The 26,834-nt window shown below is 42.3% G+C and overlaps 1 protein-coding gene across 4 annotated transcripts in view; it reads right to left on the bottom strand.

The window, feature by feature from the left end:
* ABLIM1 (actin binding LIM protein 1) overlaps positions 1–26,834 on the bottom strand; it is a 195,758-nt gene that overhangs the window by 101,770 nt on the left and 67,154 nt on the right. For all 4 annotated transcript variants that reach the window (XM_034062655.1, XM_034062657.1, XM_034062656.1 and 1 more), the window contains exon 2: positions 3,718–3,852. In XM_034062655.1, the coding sequence (XP_033918546.1) occupies positions 3,718–3,852 (135 nt within the window). The remainder of the gene's footprint in view (positions 1–3,717; positions 3,853–26,834) is intronic.

A 26,834-nucleotide genomic window follows, 5' to 3' on the forward strand; every position in this document is an offset into this window, starting at 1 on the left:
CCAATTAACTTGAATTTGTAACATACAACAACAGTGTAAGTGCTAAGCAAGGGAAGTAACTTAGTCCTAAAACAAAGACAAGCGCTCTGAACTGCAGAGCTGCACTCCTAAATGTCTCTTATCCATCCCCTGTCCATTACTCCCTTGTTAACTCTAGCTCCAGGTCAGCTGCTGACTACGTGAGATTCTTTGCCTATCAGGAGCCTGATGGAGTTCATCTTCTGGGGGACAAGCCCCACCAATTTCAGCTCTTTGTTTTGTTTATCAGCTCTTCTCTCCAGCCACAAATAGACCCAGTCCTCCTTTGCCAGGCAGATAGGTCAAACCTGCTGTATACACATGGCTCTCAACAGGCAGGGAGCAACAGCAAACTGCATCTCATCATGGGGGTATTGGAACACATCAGTCTGTGGAGGTTTTACTGTCATCTTTGTCAGGAAGCAGTTATTCTCTTCCAAGAAAGATTCCAGAGATGGATGGAAATGGAGAGGGGATTGTCTGATCACATTACATGACGCATGAGCACGTCCTGAGCTGGCTGATGCAGCATGGAGGCTTAAGTCACCACGTTCCTGCAGTGCATCAGCCACCACCAATGTGCATGCCAAGCAGTCATGGAGTGCCTCTGACATAAACTAGGGAAGAAGGGTCACGATCATATAAAATAAACTTTGCAGTATGATGTAACTACAAAGCTGAGAGCATGGATGGAAATACAAAGTAAGAAAAGGAATCTCCTACAGAGCAAAGGAAGAACAGAATCACACTGAAACCCTGCTACTTACAACTCGTGTGACAGCTTTATGGAGACTTTTCCGCCTCTTCACTAGACTAAGTCCATGAGTAAAATCTGAAGCATTTCCAGCACGTAAGACAACAGTCAGACAAATATAAGCTTGTTCATGTCTTTCACACTGTAGATGTATGAGCTGAAGTCTCAAGAGCAAACTTTAGTACACAGAAAGGAGAATGTCAACCAAGCCACCTGTAGATACAGCCAATATGTTTTGGTCCCAATATCAGTTGTTCCCTCTAGCTAACAATATAATGTATAAACTAAGGGGGTCTAACTCCATCTCCTGTAGAGTCACAGTCATGTCAAATTAAAAACCCATTAGAATAAGAGGAAACAAACCACTTGAACAGCTGTGTCCCACTTGTATGAACCATATGGTCAGACAACATGCAATGTAAGTAACTATACGGTTTAAAGGAAAACTGCATTCACTTCAATGAGACAACAATAAACAACCAACCTCCCATACAAACCCCTTTGCTTTTATACAAGTAAACACAAAAAAAGATGACACTTGCTGGCAAACGCAATTAATAATGCACAGAATGAAAGAGTAAAATGTCTAAGATTCACTGGCCACAGTTCAAACTGGGATGTGCAGATACTACACAGAGGCAGAAGCCACACTGTCACACAGTGGAGGGCCCTAAACTCATGGGGCCCAGACCAAAAGGAAGGGAGAAGCACAGGGAATGGCAGCTGATAATGGGGACAGCTCAATGAGAGGCTCACACAGCAGAAGACCAATGACTGTTTGTGTGAGAGGTCCATTTGGGAATGGGGGAAGAGTAGCCCAAAAAGAGCAGGACATCTGAAAGCACATGGGAAGGCAACAGAAAGGTGGGAGGCTCACACAGCAGAGGCTTGTAGGGAGCCAGGGTTGCACAAAATTCTTTGAGGATCCCCCAAAAATTGAGAGCTGAGACTCTCAGAGGCTGAGAACAAGAGTCAATGGAGGCCAGAGAGAGTGGGGGGCTCACAAGTGGAGCCCCCAAGCAAATAAGACTCCAGAAAGGGGGAGAGCTACATTACAGTGGGAGTCCCAGGAAATCCCAGCCCATGGAGAGGGAGACCCAGAGAGTCAGGGAGCCCCAAAAGCATGGAGACCAGAAGAGGGGCAGGTAGACAAGGGGGGGAGGCTCAGAAGATAAGGCCCCATGGATGGGCAGTCCTAGAGAGTCAGGGAGGCTCATGGGGAGTGGGAAAACTGGAGAATCCCAGGCCATGGGAGGGGAGCCCCAGAGAGCAGAGGCCCACACAGAAAGTGGAGACCCAGCCAAATGGAGGCCCCTGGCAAGTGAGTGTGTGCCTATACATATACAGTTATACACACACAAGTATGTATAAATATGCATGAGAGCAATCACACCACCATTTCTTCAATTTAGGCAAAACCCAACCACAAGCAAAGCAAGCAAAGAAGATTTTTTGGGCTACTCAGCTGAATAGCTCCAGCTCAGCTCTTTCCGAGGGTCACAGTGTCAGCAGAGCTGATGCAGATATCCCCGTCTCCTGCTCCTTTCCCTTTTGGAACAGTGCTCTGCACTGCTCGCTTGCCAAAGGTGCCCCTCTTAACATGATGGGTAAGGGTCCCCCTTGTCCCAGCACAGTGTCCTCAGTGACCACCCTGCACGTTCCTCCTTAGGTGTCAGTACCCATCAGGGGTCTTTTTTGGTTGTTTTTTCTGAACACAGGTACTTAGTTTCAGCAATCAATTCAGTTAAAAGTAGCTCAATTGTCATAAGTAACCCTAACGATAGGCTCATATGAAGCATTTGAAAAAGAAACCCAACCCAGATTTATCCAAATCCTCAAAAAAGCACTTAGAACAAACACAAGACACTAGTTTCTCAACTATATTTATGCTATCTTCCTTTAAAACCCATTACACTACACAATATAAACATACCTTCACATTACATATGGAAATAACAGGAAATGAATACAATACAACATTTAAAATCAAGTCATCTATTTACACTGGATTTCTGAGAGGCTGGTAGGGCCTCTCTTCCTATCACAGAACCACAGAATGGTTTGGGTTGGAAAGGACCTTAAAGCTCATCCAGTCGAAAACTCCCTGCCACAGGCAGGGACACCTTCCACCAGAGCAGCTGCTCCAAGCCCCTGTGTCCAACCTGGCCTTGAACACTGCCAGGGATGGGGCAGCCACAGTTTCTCTGGGCACCCTGTGCCAGTGCCTCAGCACCCTCACAGGGAAGAGCTTCTGCCTAATGTCTAATCTAAATCTCCCCTCTGGCAGGGTTAAAGCCATTACCCCTTGCCCTATCACTATGTTTTGTGACTCTCCATAAAGCACTTCATCTTGGACATATAGAGTTGTTTTATTGCTTCCCAAAGAAACAGAAAGAAATGTCACCAAAGCAGAGCCTAATTGCAGCCTAATTCACTATCTGGGAAATGTGTGAAACTGTCCACAGAACTGCATAAAGCATAGGAAATTGAAACAATATTAAAAAGAGCTAAGAAATTATTTTGTTCATTTCTTTCAGGTATAATTATCTATTGTGTAGCTTGTACCCAATGAATAGTAGAAAAGGAAAAGAACGAACACAGAAGTATTCAGAGCAGAATGCGCTATTTTGAGTTTTCAAATGGTGGTGGCAACCTCCTTTCCGCTTCCCCCAATAAAACCAAATGTCTTCTATAATTCAATTTAATTATAGATGTTTGCATATTGAAGTTGCTCTGTGTGGTGCCAATCACTTGCTGCTTGTACATGTGCCATCCAGCCACTTTATTCCCTGTTCTTTACCCTCCCCATCCACAAATCCCTCATATCCTGAGCAACCACGATAGCCTGCAATTGGCTGAATGCAGGAAGTGTGAGCTTGTCACATGGATCAAGGTATATTTGCACAAATAGACTCATTTCTAACAGATGAACACCAAGGTCTTACCTTTGCAGGTGAAGCATTTGATGTGAAAGTGTCTGGCCTGAACACGAAGTACTTCCCCTTTACATGGCTCCCCACATTTATGGCAGTGGATGACGGGCTTTTCAGAGGGGTGGTGAGGCTCCTGAGGATGGGCCACTGCAAAACAAGAGAATACAGTTTAAACCCAGACAAGAAGAGGTTTTTCTCCTGTACATAAATCTGCCCTCAGACACTTCCCATCATGATCCAAACGTTCACGTTTTACACTCATCTAAAGAGTCACCACCTATTTTAAATATAGCCTTTCCATAAACCAGTACTTTAAGCCATTCACATCAACTGCTGCCTCTTTCCACTGAGACTGCCATGGAAAGACAAGCAAAAAATTCCCCTCTCAGTTTCAGTGCCATGAAGTGGTTCAGAATGCCTAGGCTTTTCTTTCAAGAACATGAGTGTGTGCAAACCATTCAATGAGCACACAAGGCAACAAGAACTGGGTTATTTTAATACAAAAAGGGATACAATCCAAGCAAATGGAATGAAGGGAAAGCAATTCCAAATAATGTTTTGGGAAACCAGATGAACCAGGCAGCCTGACTTTGCATGCAAATGACTATGGTAAATAGAAACTACAAACATCCCCATTTTCCTACAGCACATACCTAACACAGGGAAAGCACATCAGAAGCTCAAAGAAGGCAACGCTATTTGTTTCTACTGCCATTAATTCTGTATTATTATAAACTCCATGCAGAGAAGACTCTCTGTATGCAAATTAGAGATATTATGAGTAGAAAGAAGTGACCGAAGCACCTGAAATACAGTCAGGGAGACAAAATCCCAGATACTACTCATTGATTATCTATCCCACAGCCCAGAGCAGAGCTTGGATAGGAACAGGAAAGGTCTGTGTCAGCTTTATTGTGTATTTCACTGTCGCAATAAAAGTTTTATTGCTCCACATTTGGCTTCCATAAAAGATGTTTAACTTTCCCTTCAGATGTGCCTTGTGGCAGTTTGGGGCCCCAGTAGCAATGCTCGGGCATAAGCTAAAGCAAGATTGAATCTCAACTGTACTGTTTGAGGTGGAAAACATTACTCAGAATGTTCCCAAACAAACTATGTTCCTTCAGATCCCCCTCCCACATCCCATTCTAGCAGTAGCAAGTTGTCCTCCTTGTAACACTGTACTCAAACTAGTGATGCTCATTGGAACATTTCAAAGAAACATACCTCTCTACCAACGCCTCTGTCTTTGTCTAATTCTCGTTCTGATTTTCCAGGCCTGCAAAGTGCTGATACACCCACATCACCCTCACTGGGACTCATTATTATTTAATCTCTGTGTTTTCTAGAGCTCTTTTCTTCTCATCAATTCCTGACGTCTCCCCAGACAGGTTTATGCCTTTTTTCCCCCCCTCACATCACTGCTCATGGGTACCTTGCTTGTATTTATACAACATTTTCCTCCCCTTCTTCAATGATTTTCTAGGGAAAAAGCCCAATTGCTTCATCAAGTCCTTCTATATTACTCTATAAATGGCTTAGTGAAGAAATGCTGCTATCATTCTCCATTATATAAATACAAGAATAATAATTAAAAAAAGCCCAATATGTGATTAGGGCAGTAACAGCATCAAGAATGGAGGATAACAAATATTCCAAACAATAATTTCTGCTATAAAACCAGCCAAACTAACAGGGCAGCTGCTATTTGGCTCTTACCACCCCCACCACCATTCTTCAAAGCAAAAGGCTGAATTCTTCCACTCAAGCTTAAAGTTTTTAATGCCTCCTCTCTGGTAGCTCATTTCAGCTATTCCCCTTGAGCAGTTATTCAGCTCATACTGGTGAACAGAATGCAGTTGGCAATGCCAGTCAGTATTCCAATTAGAAGGTCCATTTAAATAAGAGCCCAGTGAATGCTTTGCCTTGAGTGAACCTCATCTAATAGTCTGCACTGCAATGCTGTTTCTGGAGCAGAAGTTATTCTTCCAAACAAGACTATTAACTATTAACTTGTAACCAAGGAAACACATAGTTTTTGTAATGAGAAAGAAAGAAAGAAGGAAAATAAGAGGCTAACAGAGATACAAGTGTTAGCAAAGTAAATTATTATGAGGAAAATTCCTTCTCAGATCCAGGCAGCCTGAAAAGGGCCTGATGCCAAGTGAAGAAAAGGCAACAGAACGGACTTTTAAAGTTGCTCACATGAGGAACTGGATCTAGGATTTGGGCAAATGCTCCCTAGGATTTACACAGTGCAGTGTGAAATCTGTACCTGCAATATTCTGCTCTCTTAAACTCACATGTGGAAGGTACCCTAATACATTCTGCATGCCAGGTTCCAGATCTTCTGGTGTTGAACTGAAACACAAGTACTTGCTCCTTACTAGAGAATAAATAAATGTTTTCAAGACTGGTCTAATGATGCAATTTCCTTCCAGTTCTGCCTTTACAGCCATTTAAATGAATACAAATACTGCTAGTTACTATTTCCAGCCTGACATGTTAAATGAAGCTGATTACTGAACACGTATATTGTGAGCTGCTCTGGGTCTGAAAACCCTGAGCTAGGAGCTAAATTCATCTTCTCATGGGGATTTCACATCTTGAGTCAATAAATATTTCAGGCTCTGCCTGCACCAACCCTCCCCACATCAGTTGCATGCTAGAGAACACTTTCTCAGGCATCATGCACTAGCAGCAAGTGCAATAAGGCCACTCTAAATCATGACTAAGACAATAACAGACTCCAGGCAGTGCAACCAGTGACAGGACATAAATTTTGGATCTGGATAACCCAGATTCCAACCCCTGCTCCACAACAGATATACGAGCTCCTTGGCTGGCATGCCCTTAACTCTAAAAGTCAGACAGCTAAGTTCAGCTAAAGTTCCTCAGCCTGTAACCCATCAGCTTAAAATTAGGTTATCTAAATGTTTTAGTTTCTTTGTGTCTCGTGTGTTCCTGATTGCAAACCAGGTGTAACAGTGCTGTCAGGCTCACCCTACGTGAGGATAAATACAGCTACAAGCATCCCAGGCACTGGGATAGAAACAGTCACAAAAGGAGCTATAACAGTAAGGTGGTCCTGATGGTCACACATGCCACATCATCCATATTTCTGGAAGCAGCATTCATTGGGAAGCGCACAAGTGGACAAACACCAGCTTTGAGGAGCTGCACTGCCTTTAGTGAAGTTTCAAATCCAAATATATTAACACCACAATTATCTTCCAAATTAAAGAAATTAAAAAGAACAAACTATCAACTTTCTGAGGGAGGGATGTAACCAGAGCAACACAGTCTTCGTTCAGTACTGGGGCTTACTACTGTCTTCATATCAGTAAGTACAAACTTACAGCATGGGTAGTATAATATAAACAAAAGTCAAGTATTTCCCAGTTCCATTATACTGATGTGAACCAATACTCGTCTGCATACAGATGATGACTAGCTGTGATTTTATCAGTGTAGCCCCAAGCACCATAACAAAGTGCATGGATCCTTTTGCATAGGATTAAATATAACGTATCTATCAGTCTAGCTCAAGGTGCAAACGCCTACTAACACAATGGATCTAATTTCAAACAAGTATCACTCCATCAAATGTACCTAGGCTACTGACTGCACTGTGTTTCTTCAATGGGCTCTAGATAAACTAGTGCAGTGTCTGCACTCGAACAAAGGGATGCTGGAAGCAAGCACATGGATCAAACAGATGCAACATCTTTGAACATTTAGTCTTGTTTTTAGCCCTTCAGCACATTTCAGGATTAACTATGAAAGTTCCAGTACCTATAGAAGCCTAAGCTGTCATAGTGAGTCTTTACAATTTTACAGAGACTAATCACAAGAGATCATCAGTAAAACTTTGCCAAAGTTCCAGGTTGCTTTATAGAAGCTTTGACTTCCAGTGCTGCTGGGCACTGCCTACAGACACATGGTTTTTCTTCATTAATGAACAAAATCTCTGGTCAGAGAAGCACACAGTTCTCAAGCTACACTGACACTTCCACTCCTGCTTATAAGGCCAGCTTAAATGAATAATCAATGACTAATTAATGCTTTAAGCTCACTTAGGCTTCTATTAAGACAAAATCAATGTCTCATTACACATCCAACTCACCCAGAGTACCACATTCACTGACTGGAACAACTGGGAAGTCTGAATTATATTGTTTAATGAGGGGGGTGAAGGAAGAGAATATATAAATCAATAGCACCCTCTTCTACAAGGAAACAGTCTTTGTCACTGGGGTATTGCTCTGTGCTACCACGATTTTTGCCATCCCTTACGTTCCCTTGTGAATCATGCAATGCTGGCTTCATTGCATGTTGCAGCTGCACCATTTTGAGGTAAATTCAAAAGCAGCTCTACTAGCCCAAGAGCCCTTGTTACTGTATTTTATCAAAGCATCTCAAAATAATCCCAGATCTGCAAAGAAACAATTAAAAAGAACCAGAGAAGAGCAGTAACGACCCAATGTTCATGTGAGAAACCAAAGGCACTCTGAGCAAAAGGAAGGAATTCACTCCCTGCCCAAAGTTTAAAGCTGTTGTGCCAGTGATGCTTTATGTAGAGCAGATCATTGTCCAAAGGTTTAATAGCAATTACAGGTTTTGCTGCATCAGCCAGAAAAAGGACCTCAGTACTCATAGCAACCCCTTCTGAAATGGAAATCACAGCAACTACCTGAAGAATAACAGTTGGTGAATTAAAGAAAATGATGGAAATAAATACTGCAGCCTCCTTTATTGACGGTTCCCTCCCTGGACACAGAGCTGTTAGGAAACCAAAGACCCAAGCTAAGTGAGCCTTAGCTGCAGATTCTTGCTGGCAAGACTCTCTGGCTCTGCTGCAAGCCAGAAAATACTTCAGCTTTTTATTGGAAGGCAGAAAGAAGCTTCTGGGAAGCACCTTGCTGTGCGTATGCTGCAACGCAGAGGTCAGCAGAATATGCTATGTTGTGCTCTGCTCTAGGCTGAAGTCAAAAGCAGCTTCCTCTACATTTAAACAGGAGGAAGATATGGGCTATCGTTCTTCTAAACATGAGCTTTTTCATTTCCACATTGGCATGCTTACCTTCACAATAAACCTGGAGTTATGCTCCAGTCAATCCATGTTGGAGCAGGTGTAACTTCAAGCTTTATGCTAGCATATACAACTTCTATGGCTTATAGCTCTGCAACTTCTGGGCTATTTTGCACAGCACTGAAAACATGCTGTGCCCATAGCAGCACAGGCAAGGGGACTCTCAGGGTTTCACAGACCTGTCCTTTATATTTTAAGAGTGGACTAATACAGACAGCATGCTCTGAATGGCTAACTTGCCAAGAGCTGCTGTGTTTTCTAGGTTGAAGACTGAACTATTAAGGACAAATAAAGCAGATTTAATATGAAACTATCACATATTTTTTTTGCTAGACTGGTTTAAATGTTCTCACTCTTTGCTTTCAGGAATAATTTCAGGACATCAATTCTTAAATTCATTTACAGGATGTGAATTTCAGACTTGAAGATCTAAATGTTAAGATTTCCTCAGTCTCTGCTGTCAAGCAACTCCAGCTGGGCAGCCGCCTGCTTGGGACAGGGCAGAGGAGGCAGGTAGGTACAGTGCACAGGACCACAAGCTGTGGAAAGAGCTGCTCTGAGATGAAAGGTGCTAGGCACACACCACATAACCAAGTTCAAGAACCAAATCTGGCTTATCAGTTCTTCATGCTCTCTTCAGAAAGAGAGAAGAAGTAATTTTCTCCTATCCTTTGTGTCTTTTACAGGTCTGCAACCCCTGGTTTGTAAAGCCTGTCTGTCTATAGCCCATACACTCTCTGAGGAATTTCTCCTTCATGAAAGCCCAGCACAGTGGAGCACTGAGGAGGCTGAAATACCTATTAAAAGGAAGGGGTGAAAAAAGGCAGTGTCATTTTGCTTATCTGCAGACTCAGCTCCTGAATCTGAAATCTGTAAGAATCCTATCAGCTAAGGTGACCAAACAGGGACTGAGACTGAAATCAACCCCCCCAGCTGGCACAGACAGATAAAGAAATCACTGCAACCACTACCCACAGGTATCAAATAGAGATCTTCAAGAATTCCAGGGTATCCCAGAAGGAGAGAGTGCCATAAAGAGATGCTAGTGAGCTGCATGCCTACACATGCATGAAAAAGCCTGAGGCAAAATCCTAGACTGTAGCTTGCTCATACTACTGCCACTCAAATCACATCTGAAGAGTCATTCTAAAACTCTCTCTTCCTGTAAATGTATCTGTATTGTGCCTACAGTTTGCCAAATTGTCTTATAATTTTGCTGTCTACATATAATGAGAGTAGCTATTTTTTAAAAAGGCGTAAAAAAACATCCTTTAACTTGTCGTCATTTTTAAATGTTTTCTGATATTTTCCAGAAAAGTATTGTTATTATTGTTATTCCCCTTCCAATTCATCTGCCACTGAAAACTGTGGATGCAAACAGGACCACAGCAGCAATCAGGACACTTCAGGACATCATCTCTTTTGGCACTGTAAAAGCCATTGCCCTAATCATGGTAATATACAGTACAAACACATGTAAGAGAACATTACCTGGCCAGTGCATTCATACAAAAGGGCAAGGCACCAGCAGCTCTTTCCTATGTTAACTCACACTCCTTTCATTGGGGTGCTGGTGGGATGTAAGTTAGAGCTTAGCATGTAGAGTAGAGCAGGAAAGAAGGCCGGATTATGAGAGAAAGACATACAAAGATGGATAATATGGCCCACATCTGTTCTGGTTTAGATCCAGAAAGAAGCACAACTGATTCTCCCCACAACTATCTGAAAGAAGGATGAAGAGAGGAGGTAGCTGGTCTCTTTTCCCAAGAACTAGTGATAGGACACCTACACCTCACAAACATTTGCAGTGAAAAAAGTCAAGGCTATCAACTTTTACCACTATATGTAAATGGTCAGTGCTTCCTCTGTGATGGTCCAATACAGCATGCCTGAACATAGCCCGCTCTTGGGCTAGCACATCAAGTGCTGGATAGCAAGCTGACAGTCTCAAATACATCAAATCCCTTTCTGAGGTGCCTTTGGAGGAAAAAGTAAAATACAAATGAAACTGCTTCTTTGAACAAAGAAGCCATTTATTGACCCTTGTTTGCGCCAGCAGCAATAAAAGATAACCCTAACTGCTCTGCAAGGTTGTGTTTATATTTGGATCACTTCTTTAAGTTGGTGTCATATTAAGATCCTGCTTTTGTAGCAGATCCTGAACTAATATAGAGCTCCACAATGCTGCCATGTAGATTACACTAACATCTGTGGTCTCAGACTGGTGCACGCAGCACTGGGAATTAGGGAGCTATCCCACTGACACTGTTTACAGAACCTTGCCCATTAGACTCTCATTCAGCACAAATGCAACAGCATTTCACTTCTGAACAGCTGGCGTTACTTGGCGTGACCCTTATTTTAACAGTTATTCCTTAGTTTGCAGCTTTGAGGTGTTTTCTCAGCTTTTCTCTTCTTTTTGTCCTGTCTATATGGAATATAACAACATATCTTAAGGTCCTTTCCGACCCTAACTATTCTATGATTCTATATAACATGCACAGTTGGGCTACACAAGGCATCTAGCATTCCTGGTATACAGCACATCATGATAAACCTATATAAAAGTATTATTTCTCTCATTGTTGTCTCATACAAAACATGTCTCTTACATATCTCTTCTCACAGCTAACATACAGCTGAAAATGACTGCCATTAACCAAATACCTGACACTACTGCAAAAACTTCACAAAGCCTCCAAAAGCGGAGTCAGGCTTTGAGCAACACTGAAGCGCTTACTTAGCTTTAAATCCCAGTGATTCAATTAGACTCAACAAGATACTTTGCTGAAGAGAACAGGCTTAAGACAATGCCTAAGTGTTCTCCTCAGCCAGATCTCTTGTGAGCCTGAAAGCTATCCAGGCTCAGTGAAGGAAAGGATTAATCATCCTTTTGGGGATACCGACTGCTCTCTAGGTGGAAAACCAACTCTTGTTATAAATAATCCTTTTTAAATTAGTTATAGATTGCCCCCAGAAATAACAAAATCCGGTTCTCCAACTTCTCCCATCCAAAGGGCACAGCACATTTTGATTAGTGCAACTTGGTCTTTCCCCCTGGTATGCATTAATTTTTCCACAAAAGGAATTGACTCTCCTATAGCATCAGGCCAAATTATCATCCTAACTTGCAAGTTCTTTCCTACCAAGCATCCCACCCTCCCTCTGGAAAAATATTCCTTTGCCCAAGCTTAATGTATTTTAAACACGCAGGATTTCACTATGCCAAGATTCCATCTTTGAAAGTCTTGCCTTTTGAATTCTTGTCCGAGAAAACCAAACATATAATTTGCTCTCTACTCATTTGTTATTCAACATAACCAGCAAGGCTTTGGAAGCGAGGGTGCTGCAGCAGTGACTTGGGTTGGAGGCTGTCATGGACCACATTGTGCTGATCACAAATGGTTCCAACCAGCTCCGCAGTGGATAAAATAGACCTGCACATCAAAACTAAACCAGAGAAGCACAGAGCACCTCTGCAAAAACATATACATAAAAACAAGAAGGAAAGGACATTAAAAGGAGAGACCCTCAGCAGGAGACAAGCCAGATGACAGAGCACTAGGGATGCTGAAACACAGAGGAGACAATGCTAGGGCAAGAGAGACATCAAAGCACACGTAAGAGAAACAAAAATGATGCCAGTGCAGGAGAACTGGTAAGGAAAGCAAGCTGCCCCAAGCAGGGACAGAGAAGGCTCTAGAGGAGGTAGAAATCTAAAAGGACTGCGGCAAGCAGAGGAACCCACAGTGAAATAACACAGGAAGAAAAACAGAGCAACAAAAATGAAAGGAACAATGATGCATCGAGCCCAGTCTCCTGCACTGCCCTCACCTCACAAAGGTATGGAGTGTAATGTGTGGCATGGGGACTGGAAACCAGAAGGGGAAGAAGTGTCCAGAGGAGCTGTGTGTTTCTGCACGTGGGTCTTTGCTTGCTTTCATTATCAACACCAGAATCAGTAATTAAAAGTTTATTATCTGCCAATAAATAAAATTGATTGGATCTCCCCTACTCAAAACTGGGGGTTTGGCCCACACCACTTGCTATTTCAGATGGTGAGACAGCTTAACTGCCTCTACTGCTGCCTGAACCCATGAACTCTGTGGTCTCATATTTAATGGCTAAAACCACTCAACCCTCCCCTTCAGTGAGATCAACAGCACAAGTTCTCCCATTTCTCAATACAAAATAACTGCCATCACATCTTCAGAGAGCTGGCTTCTATATGCAGCTGGGATGCAAGAAATGCATGGAATTTCACTACTGGGAAACAGGGGAAGCCAGCAGGCATGGCAGGACTGCACACTGCTTGCCTGACTGTGGATATGAGTATTCATCCCCTCATGTGAACTAAGTGCTATTTAAAAAGAACTAAAATCGCCAATGCAAACATGCAGTGCCTGATTTGTCATCTCCTGGGTTATTTCTGTTTCTCTCAGTATCAATGCTGCACAGCAGAACTGCAATTTGAAACCTAATATTAAAAGTAAATTTAGAAAGATAAAGTACAGAATAAGCAGCAAGGCGTTTATAAGACATTCACATACCGCTGGATCTGGTTTGTTGTTCAAGCGCAAGTAGTTAAATCCCAAGACTGAGATTTCCTTGCCATAGCTGTGAGCCAAAGTAAAAGAAAACGCTCTGCTCCAAAGACTCCGAATCCAAATAATCAAGGCAGACAAGAGGAATGTTCTTATCCTCATTTTACAGATTAACACAAGGAGGGATCAAATTACTTCCCCAAGGTCACCTTAAGAGCCTCTAACACAGAGCTGTTCCACAGCTTAGTACTTCAACTACAAGAGTATTTGTTAACATCTACTACTACATGTATTTACCAAATGATTTCTCTGCAGCTTGTGCAAGGTAGCACATAGACTCAAGCAAAACCAAGCCCCAAATGCTCAGCCCCAAAAGCAAACTATCAAGTAGAACAGAATTTAATACTAAGTAAACTGAAGCAAAAACAAAGTGAAACTCCCCATCCTCCTCCTGCTGAGGTGTATTGCATAATCCTGTCATGTGCTCCAAAACCAACTAACCGGGAGACTTTCCCAGGGCACCTGGGGTTGAAAGTTCCAAAGTCAGAAGTTCAGCTCAAGACCATGTTTCATTAGCAACCGTGACATTGAGACAATGCCAGGACCCAAATCCCATTATTCAACCTTTTCTTCATTCACAGTGGGAATAAATATGAAGGCTACAAATACACAGAGCACAGGAGAGACAGCGTTTGAGTTAGAGAACACCTTTAAGTTAACACACAGGTAACGTTGCATGCTCTTCAAGGAGCTGAACTGCTCTAAAGCAGTTCCATTTATAGCAAACCAAAGAGCTCTTGGGTTATGCGACTGGAAAGTAAGACATGACTGAAGCTACTGCAAGCATAAGAACAGTCCTCTTGGTCATAACCTTCAGGGGTATCAGCCTCATGCTTTATCAAAAGTATGAAAGAAAAATAACACAGAACTAAATCTCTCTGCAAGACTGAACTAGACCATCAGCCAAATTATACAGGAAATGCTGTTAACCTTTTTGGTGAACAGCATCTTCCATGTTGCTTATACGGAAAGCCAGCACCAACTGAATATCCAGGGACAGTCGTGAGAACATGGAATCACAGTGTACCTTACTGCAACCTGGCACCCAGTAGGTGCCAGCACCTACCCTTCAAGAGAATCAGTATGTGAAGAACAGAAATCATAAAGCCCCTGTATCCACTTCCTTAATCCAAAGAATCATTAACCCTTCCTCTTTTCTCCTCTTATCCTTCCAAGCATGAAGAACTTTGGCATGAATAGATGCTAATCCACTATCATAGGTTTGCCTGTGCACGGTCCGGTCCAAAACCTCATCAGGTGCAAAGCTGACTCCCAATATGCTCTTGCAGACTTGGCAGGTCTGTGGCAGTCTTCTTATCAGCTGGTCAAGAAATCAAGAATCAAGGCTTAATCCTCAGCTTATGTGAACTAGTGGAGATAAAAATGAAGCTACAACACTTGCATCACCCAGCAACATGGCTAGGAGGCTCACAATTTACACATCGAAGCACTAAGAATGCAGATTATTCAATATGGGTTTTAAATTGCAGAAGAGAAATAATAACAAGACATGCATATGTGCATGCAAGCTTTATTTCCATTAAAGGGTATAAAGAGAGAAAGTTGCTCTTGGATGCAACACAGTAACAATTCAGCTGAGTAACTAGATAATAAGGGCTCATAATGGGAAATAGATAAGTACCCAGCCAGAGCCAGGGAAGTACGGTATCAGTCAGACGTAATTTAGGAAGCGCCATTTGGTGTCAGCAGAAAACACCCTGGCCTCAGGATTTTTTTTGTGTATGAGCTAACCAGGCAGACACTGAAATCATCCCACAATATGAGCATAATGAACCATGCTAATTTGCTGAAATCTGTTACTAACCCGTTTGCAAGTCACTGGATTGGAACTGCATTTTTCTCATTGAAACCAGCCCCTCCAGTGCCTAGTTAACATGTTTATGAAATGACATGGCCTGAATGCATCTTCGGCTTGTTCAAACAGCAGTTCAAGCAGTGGCTGGAAGGCAGGGTACCAGCTGTACTGTACTGGCCTGCATTTTGCAAGAGCATCACTCTAGAGAATGGTATTTGTAGCAACTTCTTAGTAGTAAATAACTTCTAACTTTCTGTGTAAAGTAGTGGGGGGAGAAATAAAGGGGAAAAAAGCAAAAAAAAAGAGCAGGGAAGAAAACAGATGAAAACCAACTTTGTTGGAGAAATTATTTCAAGGTAAAAAAGCAAATTACTAAACAGATACTATCTTTTCTCAATTCTGCAGCCATGAGATATGAAACAGCAGTAGCTGTACATCAAAATCAAAGACAGTTATTTCAGTCATTATCTGTATGAACAGAAAACATTATATCCAGTATCAATATTAATAGCCATTATAAATAACGCATTAAACTTGGGGAGGAGGAAAGGAAGAAATTTAAACACAAGCCTTTAGCACATTTCCAACCATTTACTGTCGAGTTTTCCCTCTTGTTTTTTATACAAATGAGAAGCTTGTTTTAACTTTCTTACAAGTATATGACATCTTTCATAGTGTAAGATGCCAGAATTGTGTCTATAGAGCACTCCTAAGGTGTAGCGCAGGGAGCCCAATGAACTAAGCATAAGAGGGGTGGGGGAGCAGAAACATGCCAAAGGATCAAAACTGAACACACAGCTAAAAGGCTACACCTATTTTATGTGTGCTTCAAGAAAAATCAGCAACCTGATTTTAAATGCATCTTAGAAAACAAGCAACAACTGCAATAACACCCTCACTTTTATGAACAGACAAGCAGCATAGTTGATCAAAATGATTCAGAACCTTGTGCTTTCAAGGATTTGGGGTGAAGCTGCTACTGAAATTCCCCCCTGTGGCTTACTGATATTGGTAGCAGGTCAGCAGTTCCCCACTGCCAGTATAAAAATGATCCTGTAAATCTGAAGTAATGGATCTCAAACCTGCCAAGTAGCCAACACTATCTATTTATGCAGGACCATTGCTTTTCATCAACCAAAATTATCAGCAGATTGTATAAGTTATGACTGTAACTCTCTTGATACATCTGACACACTATGGCAGGCTATTGAGATATTTGTCCTGTCTTCAACCTAAACATCTACAAAGCTAAATTCATTCAATTTATTTCATTTAAAGCATTAATGTTAATATGGGTGTTCAGAGTTCAAAAACTGCTCACTCTCATTCAACTTAACTACTTCTTGTTTCTGTTTCTTCCCTAATTTGAATTTATCCCACATTACCTTTTACAGAGTCCTCAAAAGTAAAGAGGACAGATCCTCTTCTTCACAAAACAGAGACTAAGGCTGAATCTACAAGTAATGATAACGTAATGCTCCAAACCCACATCCAATCCACTACTGAAATACGATTCACAATGTATTTCACATCTTCAGAATGCAACAGAAGATAGAGACCACTATTACCACAAGGAAAGACCCCACAAACATTTCTAAATGCTTCAACTAGTAAGTACTCCTGTAGGAGGCTTTCAATGTTATTTATAGGTAACAGAAACTGATACCTACTTTACTGCTGCAATATCAAAACAGTACACAAAAACTCACACAACCCATTTTTTCATTAAAAGGTAATAAATGACCCTTTCAAGTCCAGACTTGCTGAATATATTAATGTTTAACGTTAAAATTTTAAGGTAACTGCTTTGGTGGGCAAAGCTCTTTGAACTGTAGCAAATACAGGTAAAAAACAGTCAACAGCAAACTTAGGTTAAATCACATTAAAAGAAAATGTACACACAGAAGGAACCCAGCTGTGCAAACATGCTAAATCAGGTGTGTTCCAGCTTCTCCCCTTATTAAAACACAACAGAGGGTGATATTAAAACAGGTAGAGATAATAAGTGCAATCCGCTGCAGGTTTTGACACATCCCCTTTATAGAAAACAGCAACTGTCAATCAAAGCATGCTTTGGTTTTAATTTGAGGGTTTAAACCTCAGGTGGGGCTGGTACCTGAGGTTGTTACAGCTCCAGTCTATCAATCAATAAACACATTACCTTTTTCTTTCACCATGGCAAATGAATTTTCTTCGTCGGGGAAGCAGCAAGAATTAGCTGCAGTAATTTAAACACAATCTCTTTCCCAGCAGCGTTTGGCTGAGGTGGATTTGAAAAGAAAAAGGCAGCTTATTCCATATAATGATCTCCCTCGGTCAGGTTTCCCACAGGAGCTGATCAGGTCTGACTGCTCGTCACTGTCTCTTTTCTTCTCGTGCCTCTTATCTTCCTCCACTGTGGTCTTTTCCTATGGCTAATGGCAGCTCCTACCCTGCCTGTGGACTCTGCCCCTTGTGCTGAAACAACCAGCTACAGCTGCTGCTGTGGAACAAATGCTGAATTCCACCGTCCCTCATTTCCAGCCACTGACACCACCTTGCATTCCTCTGCCCTCGCAGAGCCGAGCTGGCAGTGCAGTCTGCTCCTGAATGACGGGCAAAAGACTGCAAGGGAGAAGAAGTGAGGGAGAACAGGTGAGCTCTTCCAACACACACTGAAAGCTGAAGGAGTATTTATGAGCTTCCCGTTATTTTATTTACTCAAACTCAGCCAGGATCAAGAGGGGAAGTACAAAATGAACACAGGCGAGTGCTGAGCAGACTGCAGCAGTGGCTTTCCTATGGGGAGCACAGTTTGGCCTCCTGGTTTTGGTTGTGAGCAAAAACCAACTACTCGACCACAAAACACACTAATAAACAGTCTCATAATGCCTTCTGACCGTAGTACATATTGCACATATGATCTGTGCAAGCTGGGAATGCCAACTCTATTCACTACCTTGAAATAACAATCAAATTAATGATAAAAATGAGCAGTGTCATTGCTCAGTGAGCACCTGGGTTCAGAAGCACAGCCAGGGAGCACCAAATGAGAATCTTGCTTTCAGCTTGGTATTTGAAACATGAAATGATCATAAACCAATTGTAAACAAATACCAAACTGTAAATGACGACTCCTCTTATGTTACTCCTTTCGAGATGCTAGCCATAAATACTCAGGGAGTGAGGAGAGAGCAGTGTACTGAAACAGCAGCACTTACACATGAATTTCACCCCCAGCGTTGAATCTGCGCATCAAACTGACCTTCCAGTTTATGGGTTTCCAGGCACTGAACTCTACCTGAGAAAGGACTGTCAGTGAGCTGATGTTAAAACCCCCCAAAAACAGCCCTTTACAATATTGCCAAGTCTCACCATCTTATAGCAAGATTCTGAATATTTCTGTTTTTTATTAAAAGATACAGGTCAAAGTCAGGTGGGACATAAAGCTTTCCTTTTGTAAGCGTACTTTTAGTCACAGTTATGAAGAAAAGCTTGGAAACACCCTGAATCAAAACCCTGAATGGCCATTTACAAACCTTAACATGTATTATTTTTAATACATACATACTGCCAGCGTCAAGATTTGGGGGGACCTCTATCTATATGTGACTATATAGCTATATAGTGCTATATAGAACTATTGCTATATCCTGTGCCAGCTTTATAAATTACTTCATTCCTCATTTTAACTAGCTACCAGTGGCTTCAGCAATACAAACCTATGCCATCATGCTTTGGCTTGGGCAGTAAATTTCAGTATTGTTGTTTAGAGGTGGAGAAAATGACAAAGGGAAACGAGTTGACTTGCCAAAGACAGAGGTGACCTCAGTAGTAGAGAGCTGGGATAAATATAAAGATATACTGGGCAGATTCATTGGGCTACAGCTTCAACTTGACCACAGCTCAGTGCACAATGTGCTTTAGATTACACGATGGAGGTGCAATGGTGCCTATGCTGCATCCCAAAGGAACAACTATGCTCAGTCCAGAGTCAGAGGAACCCCTGTTTATCGAGGGCTGGATTTGGACTACAACTCACACCTCCACAAGGAAGCTCCTTCTCTGTGCTGTTGCATGTAGGGCGAGCAAAATTAATGTAAAGAATCAAGCTGTAGGCATCAGACAGACAGAGCAGCAGATGGCTGATACCTGCTGGAAAAAAATCAGAGCGTGCACCCAGCGGTAAAAATATTTGCAGTAAATAAACTCTATTTTGTATAAATGCCACCAGAACAACAGCAAGAAAGGAAACAAACCCGTCTGCCTCACCCAAAAGCTCGCTCCTATGCGATGACAGCCTTTAATATATAAAAGAGACAGACATTGAGGCACATGCACGGGAGAAAAATAGTTATTCTATTCTAACAGATCTAGGCTGGCTTTCTATTGTTAGCAGTCTAACGGGTAAGAGCAGCACAGCCCAGGCAGTCTGGCATTCCTGCTTCTATGACTCAGTGTGTTACTATTAATAGCATTTGAGGCTCAATCGGGGAGCCAGGCTGAACCCCACCAACACATAATCCATCCTGTCACATCCCTGCCAGGCTGGAGCTGTCCGGTTGTAACTCAACCTGGCCATGCTCTTTCTCAAGCAGTATTCTGTAAACAGTTAGGGGTCAGCCCCCTGAAAGGGGCTCATCTGACCCTCATTCATAAAGATGTGATCTGATGTGCAGAGCACAGCCTATGGATACAGCCCCATGGACATTGTTAACCCCTTCCTGTGACCATCAGACCCCCTCAAAGGGCTTGCAGTGATTATCATTCATTTTTTGCTCCAGCAGCTGCTGACACAGAAGCTGCCCATTGGTATCTGGACTTTCTGTTCTCCGAGTTCATTACCTCCATTTTTCACATGTGCTAGAGATTAGCACTGCTCTATCTCATCTCACCCGTGGCTGAATAGAAGCCTTTCCTCTCATCATTCAGCCATGGAAAGCTGCAATGTTAGACTACAACACACACACAGAAATGCATTTAAAGATACAGGCTGCAGTAAATCACACTGGAGATTTAGGAGTCAAATGTAATTTATTCCTGAGTGAAGAGATACAAAGAGCAGACGTTGGTCCTGTAAATGAAATCTCTTTACCCCAGGATCATTTTTGGTTTTAATCTCATTGTTTAAAGTCTGAAGACTAAACTTCACCTTGCTGTATACTTCAGAATCTACTCCAATATCCTAAAGTGGAGGTGACAGGGGAATAGATGACAATTCTAGAAACAAACCCCTGGTACTTACTGTTATTTAGAGGCGCTTATTTTAAAGGAAAACAAAATAACCTTCCTTCTTTAAAGAACCTTTTTGCACTGTACAAATTAAACAGAGTCTCCCCTGAACAGTGTGGATGGAAGAATCACAAATACATTATAGCCAAACATGCTTATTTTCTGGTTAAAAATACCCTGAGCATTCAGCAAGAGGCACAAGAACCATACTGAGATCACTCCACAGAGGGAAGGAGTTAAACCAGTTTGTTTTGCTTTTACTCATACCTTGATAATGTTGAAGAAGTATGTGTAAGATACTGAGCAGCTCAGGCATGATTTTGGATTTGTTATTCTCATTTGAGAAGCTGGCTTTCATGTTATCTTCCTCTCATTCTTCCCAGATGAGGTCATGGCTCACAAGTATCAACACACGGTTTTTATACAGTCCCTTCAAAACTGACTGATACCTCGTGCTCACCAACCAAGGAAGGAAACAGTCTGCTAGACAGCTGAAAGGGAAAGGGGTGAAGTTGCTCCATTAAGGAATACCCAGGAAAACAGCCTGTTTAACATCCTTGCTTCCAGCAAACAGCCTGGCACAAACAGTTTTGACAATAAGCCTGCCACAGGCTTCCACAACTTAACCACTGCACAACCTCCATCAATTGAGAGCCACCAAAGCCACCATTTCTATGCCTTGATTCTGGCTTTTTGCAAAATGCTCCCTTTTCCAGGAAGGAAGTGCCACGCTCTCAACCTGCTCTAATTGTTATCCTGACTTAATTGTGCCTTCTCAGAGGGAAACCAGTAATGTCAATATGGGATTTCTTGCAAAAGGCCCCTGACCCACCAGCGATCCCACTGCTGTGATAAGGAAGACGACAGTTTCCAGTTTTAGCATTCTCAACAGCCACTGGGGCTGTTCAGCCTGGAGAAGAGAAGGCTGCGTAGAGACCTCATAGCAGCCTTCCAGTATCTGCAGGGGGCCTACAGGGATGCTGGGGAGGGACTGTTCATTAGGGACTGTAGTGACAGGACAAGGGGTAACGGGTTCAAACTTAAACAGCAGAGGTTTAGATTGGATATAAGGGAGAAATTCTTTCCAGTTAGGGTGGTGAGGTACTGGAATGGGTTGCCCAGGGAGGTTGTGAATGCTCCGTCCCTGGCAGTGTTCAAGGCCAGACTGGATGAAGCCTTGGGTGACATGGTTTAGTGTGAGGTGTCCCTGCCCATGGCAGGGGGGTTGGAACTAGATTATTTTAAGATCCTTTCCAACCCTAACTATTCTATGATTCTAAGTATTTCCTGGCTTCTGTTTCTCCTGAGCACACCCTCCTCCAGCAATCTACTCTTCCAATGCCTCTCCCTCAGCCACGTGGACAACTGACACATTTTTTCCATCTTTTGATAACAGCTCCAACAGCCGTGCTTCATCAGGACTGTAGTATAAAAGACAGGCTGACAACTCGGGCAAAGGTGGTGACTTTGGTGAAGCTATTCAGATTCATCCAGACACACTGAGCAGAATTTGGCCTGTACCTGACAAAAGCATTCTCCATACTCGGTGTGAATAGCTTTGTGTGTGCTCCTGAAAACAGACAATAAAATGTTCAGTAAGGCTGCTCTTGCAGGTGTTGCTGTGCTGTCTCTCCAGGTCCTTACAAGCAAGCTGCATGCAAAGCTTCTCTATGGAAGTCATCCTATAACCCACAGACTCACAACCTCTATGTTGCACTATTGCGGGTTTTAAACAGTCTATAGGAGTGTACACAGACCCACCAGGGAGGAATATAGTTGTTCTCTCTCTCCCAGGCTGAGAGAGCTGTGTGTCTTCAGCCTGGAGAAGAGAAGGCTCTGGGGAGACCTTAGAGCAGCTCCCAGTGCCTGAAGGGACTACAAGAAACCTGGAGAGGAGCTTTTGACAAGGGTAGATAGGGACAGGACAAAGGGGAATGGAACTGGAAGAGGGTAGATCTACACCAGGCAATGGGAAAAATTCTTCATTATGAGGGTGCTGAGGCGCTGGCACAGGGTGCCCCCAGAAGCTGTGGCTGCCCCATCCCTGGCAGTGTTCAAGGCCAGGTTGGACACAGGGGCTTGGAACAACCTGTTCTAGTGGAAGGTGTCCATGCCCATGGCAGGGGTTGGAACTGGATGTGCTTTAAGGTCCCTTTCAACCCAAACCAGTCTGGGATTCTGTGATGATACCCTATGGTCCTGCAATGCTACATCTTGGGATGATCACATTATCCTTATTATCAAGACACATCTTGAAGCAATTGATGCCCAATAGCCTGGGTCCTACCCACAGGCTTTCCACTACAGGCCTTTATTTGTCACCTGGGTCATGCTATTTTGGCTACAGTCAGTCTGTAATATTGGTGTTTATAACCATGTGTCATCATTCTTCTAGAGGAAATGAAATTAAAATTTAGCAAATACATCAATCAAATGATTCAGCAGAATCCATAGTGCATTCATTCTGATCTGCCAGGATTTGGGGGTTTAGTGCTTTTTTAACAGAATCAAGTAATAGTCTTTCAAATCAGACTCCTCAGGAATAAAACATTTCTCAGCTTTTGATCTATTAAAGGGTCTGGATTTCTTACAGATTTCTTTTCTGAGGTTCTCCTAAACACTATTTTCTTAGTAGGCTGCTATTCTGCTGAACAGTCACAGTCAGCAAAGTACAGATAAAACAGTAGGAGTAATGTCTTATTTTATTGTGAAACAAAGCGAGGAAACAAGGACACTTGGCTTTGCTCTAGACGTTAAGAAGCCTGTAACACACGCTTATGTAAAAAGCACCTGAAACCTCCAGATCATCTCAGGAAACAGATGAGAAAGCATGGTTACACTATACTTCTTTGCAGTGGCCCCAAAAATACACAAAGCGCACTGATGGGCTATCTTCTGACTGTAGGTATGTACAAACATTTACCTCTGACCACACATTTATATTACTGATGTAACAACTGGCTTCCAAACTGCTTATGTTATTGCTAATCCTTAGAAAGGGATCATGCTTTCTTAACACCTGTGTGAACCTTTACGCCATGCACATGTACTTGGCGCTGACCTGAGATAAAGTACAATAATAAGTTGCAGTGACAGTGGTTTGAACTCAGTGGTGTAAAATCATATAAAATCGTCACTATTCACGTGCTATAAACTGAATTCACGTAGCCAAATCATGATCACAAGCAGTGCTGTTGCTGATAAAAATAACAGTCACAGCTGAAAATCACAAGTAACTGCACAGAGGCAGGAATCCCCAAGAGGAAAGCACATATGCAAGTGTCATGCTTTACTGTGCATGCCTAAGGTTAAGGAGATTTGATATTGATAATCCACTTGAGAATTGGATTAACTCCAGAATAACCCCATAGCCTCTCCTGGGAGGTTTTGGCTCAGTGAAATCAGCAGGAATACAATAAAGACCCAGTGGTCTAAAGAGCTTCTCCATGAGAGCTCCACAAAACACCAGACTGAAGCAGCTTCCCACCAGTCAGTTAATTTGCAGAGAAAAGAAACAAGTTCTTTGTTTTGCAGTCTTGAGAGATGTGACATTAACCATTAACCTTTAGTGTACGCCTCAGCAGCGCAACATAGGCTCACTGAACCACAGAATGGTTTGTGTTGGAAGGGACCTTAAAGCTCATCCAGTTCCAAGCCCCTGCCACATGCAGGGACACCTTCCACTAGAGCAGATTGCTCTAACAACCTGCTCAACACACAGCAAAGCATACACCAATGCAGGTCCATGATTCCTGAAGATGAGGCCCATCACATGGGCATCGGATATATATATCACACATTTAAACTGGACCAATCAGTTGTCACAGTGCCAAATGACAGACTGCTTCTCTTCTGACCCCATATTAAACTATATATAGGACTCTAAAAACAGCATCTAAAACTGTCCTGTAAATTTATCTCACTCCCAACAGTTATTTCCCAGTCCAGTGTCCTGTCAAACAAACCACAGGACCTCCAAGATAACAATACGCTTTCCAAGCAGATGACTGTTACATAGTGTAATATTAATATATTCAAACAATATATTCAAATTTCCTTGTAAACTCACTCCAGCTTCTGGAGCTTTTCTAATGGGGGCTCTCATTTTATCAGCTAATTATGGAGGTCACTTATTACAGCATGTAAACACATATATATTTGAAGCTCTATTTCAAGTTCCTTGTTGCTGTTTCAAAAGTAGGAACATCATAAAAATATTAAGCATATTACAACAAACTGATATTGGAAATACCTTAGTATACTGACTTATAATATTGATTCCAACCTCTTCACTGACTGGACTTTTAAAAGATAAAGCTACTGCTCCACAAGAAGGTTTGCTCACGGTTAGTTTACACCAAACCGGATGCTGTATTGCCTCTGCTCCAAAGGAAAGAGTCACATATTTTAAAGGAGAGCTTGCCAAGTGAAAAAATAAACAAACAATAGCAACTCTTCCAAGCATTGATGCACACTGGTCACTTTATTGGGTTTATAGTTTTGCTTTTTACAGTTTAATGCCTCTGTGTTTTACAATGAAAACTGCAGACAGCCCCACCGTCTATTTCAAGTGGTAATAAACCAGTGACAAACATTCCTTGGTACCAAAGTATTTCCGCATCCCACCATAAAGACCTGCTCTTCAAAGGAAAACTGAAAAATCTAAATCAGGATAATGCAAAAACTGTGATTACAACCTCCCATTCTAACAGCATCTTCTTTCCCTCTCAGCTGCACCTTGTCTGCATCACCCGGGTGAAGAACATTCCTGCTTCCCTTTCTTCCTTTCTTCTCCCATTAACTATTTGCCCACAGAGATGTACCAAATACTTATCATTCTCTCAAACTAAAAGCCATTTTTAAGGTCCCTGTATACTTAATGATATCACCACCTCTCAGCAATAAAAGAGGAGGAGCCAACAACTAGCATTCACCCCTCAACCAGTATGAGGGACGTATGGGAGTGGATGAAAGCCATGTACCAAGCTTCTCTCTCCTCATTCACTCCCTCCATACCCCAAAGTCAAAGTTGGAGTGACTGAGGACAGCCATTTCCCACACCCTTCTCTCTGCTCTTAAGTTTTACAACTACTTCATCTTCTGGATGAGCAGAGCAGACCCAAGGAACAGCTTTCAGAGAAGAAACAGCAATTCCTACTTCTCTTTTCCCCATCCCAGTGCCAATGGATACTTTACCACCTGGCACAAAGACTACAACATCTTGAGCTTGAAGCCAGCATCCATTCCAGATTTACCTGTATCTTTCCTGCCTGGCAGAGGCTGTGGTAGCTCTGAGGGGCCACTCTCACTGCTTGCACGGTGGAAGGCAAGCCATGCTGCTGTCCTGCTTCAACCCTGCCCAGGAAGGGGACTGCCTTTCTCCCTGGGCTGTTTGATTAAAATACCAAGGTTATACAACTGCAAATGACAGACACAGGAGAGGAAGTTTCAATCACAAACAGAACAAAAGCAGGATTCCCTGTAAACAACAGTGGGGGATGTGTAGCCACAATATGCTCTTCCCAGTCAGAGCCAGCACTGTCAGTATCACAGAGTTACAGAGCAAGTGGCATCTTTGCTTCAGTTCCCCTGAACAATCTTCACGTTACTGACTATGGATACAGCCACACTGGAAACCTCAAAGTTTTCATTATTTCCTTCTACTTAAAGCTGATTTCGCTCACTTTTCCTACTAGGATCCAGTAACAGCAAGAACTGCAATCCTGTTCTTGTTTATTAGATAACATAACAAAGAATGTAGCTGGAGGGGGAGCACTGAGCCCTACGGGGGTGAATTCAGTTGTTCTAGAGGATGCTATGTTAACACAGATTAATGCTAAACCACTGATGCACTACTAAGCAAATCAGCTTGGATTGATCTCAAACACTGGCAACAACTTGTCACACAGCAAATGGAAATGCGAAATGGGAAGCCACGGGTTAAGATGACCTTAAATGTTCATATATTTCAAGTGAAGATGTGGCAGTGATTAAATTGGAGAAGCTGCCAATGGGCAAAGGATGAAAAACTTGCCCTGATTACTTTTTCTTTTTAAATGTAATTAAAAAAACCCAATCAAGATAACTGTGTATTTACAGAAGCACAGATTATGAGGGCTTAACACAGGGAGTTCCAGCTGTATTTCTTACTCTAACAAACCCACTGCTCAGTATTTTTCACAGGCACATTTGTCTGCGCTTCTCAGGACAATGCAGAACACATCTTCATTTGACAACTCCTTATTCATGTGAAGATTGACTAAATCCCTCACCTCCATTGTTCTAGCTTGAACAAACCTAATTCTATTAATCTCTCATGTTCTTTTTCCCTAATGCTATTTCCCTATGCTTCTAATTGCTTCTGCTAATTTCCTTCCAATTTAGCAATACCTTTCCTAAAATGCAATGC

This window comes from Melopsittacus undulatus, chromosome 4, assembly GCF_012275295.1.
Source record: "Melopsittacus undulatus isolate bMelUnd1 chromosome 4, bMelUnd1.mat.Z, whole genome shotgun sequence".
Classification (NCBI taxonomy): Eukaryota; Metazoa; Chordata; class Aves; order Psittaciformes; family Psittaculidae; genus Melopsittacus; species Melopsittacus undulatus.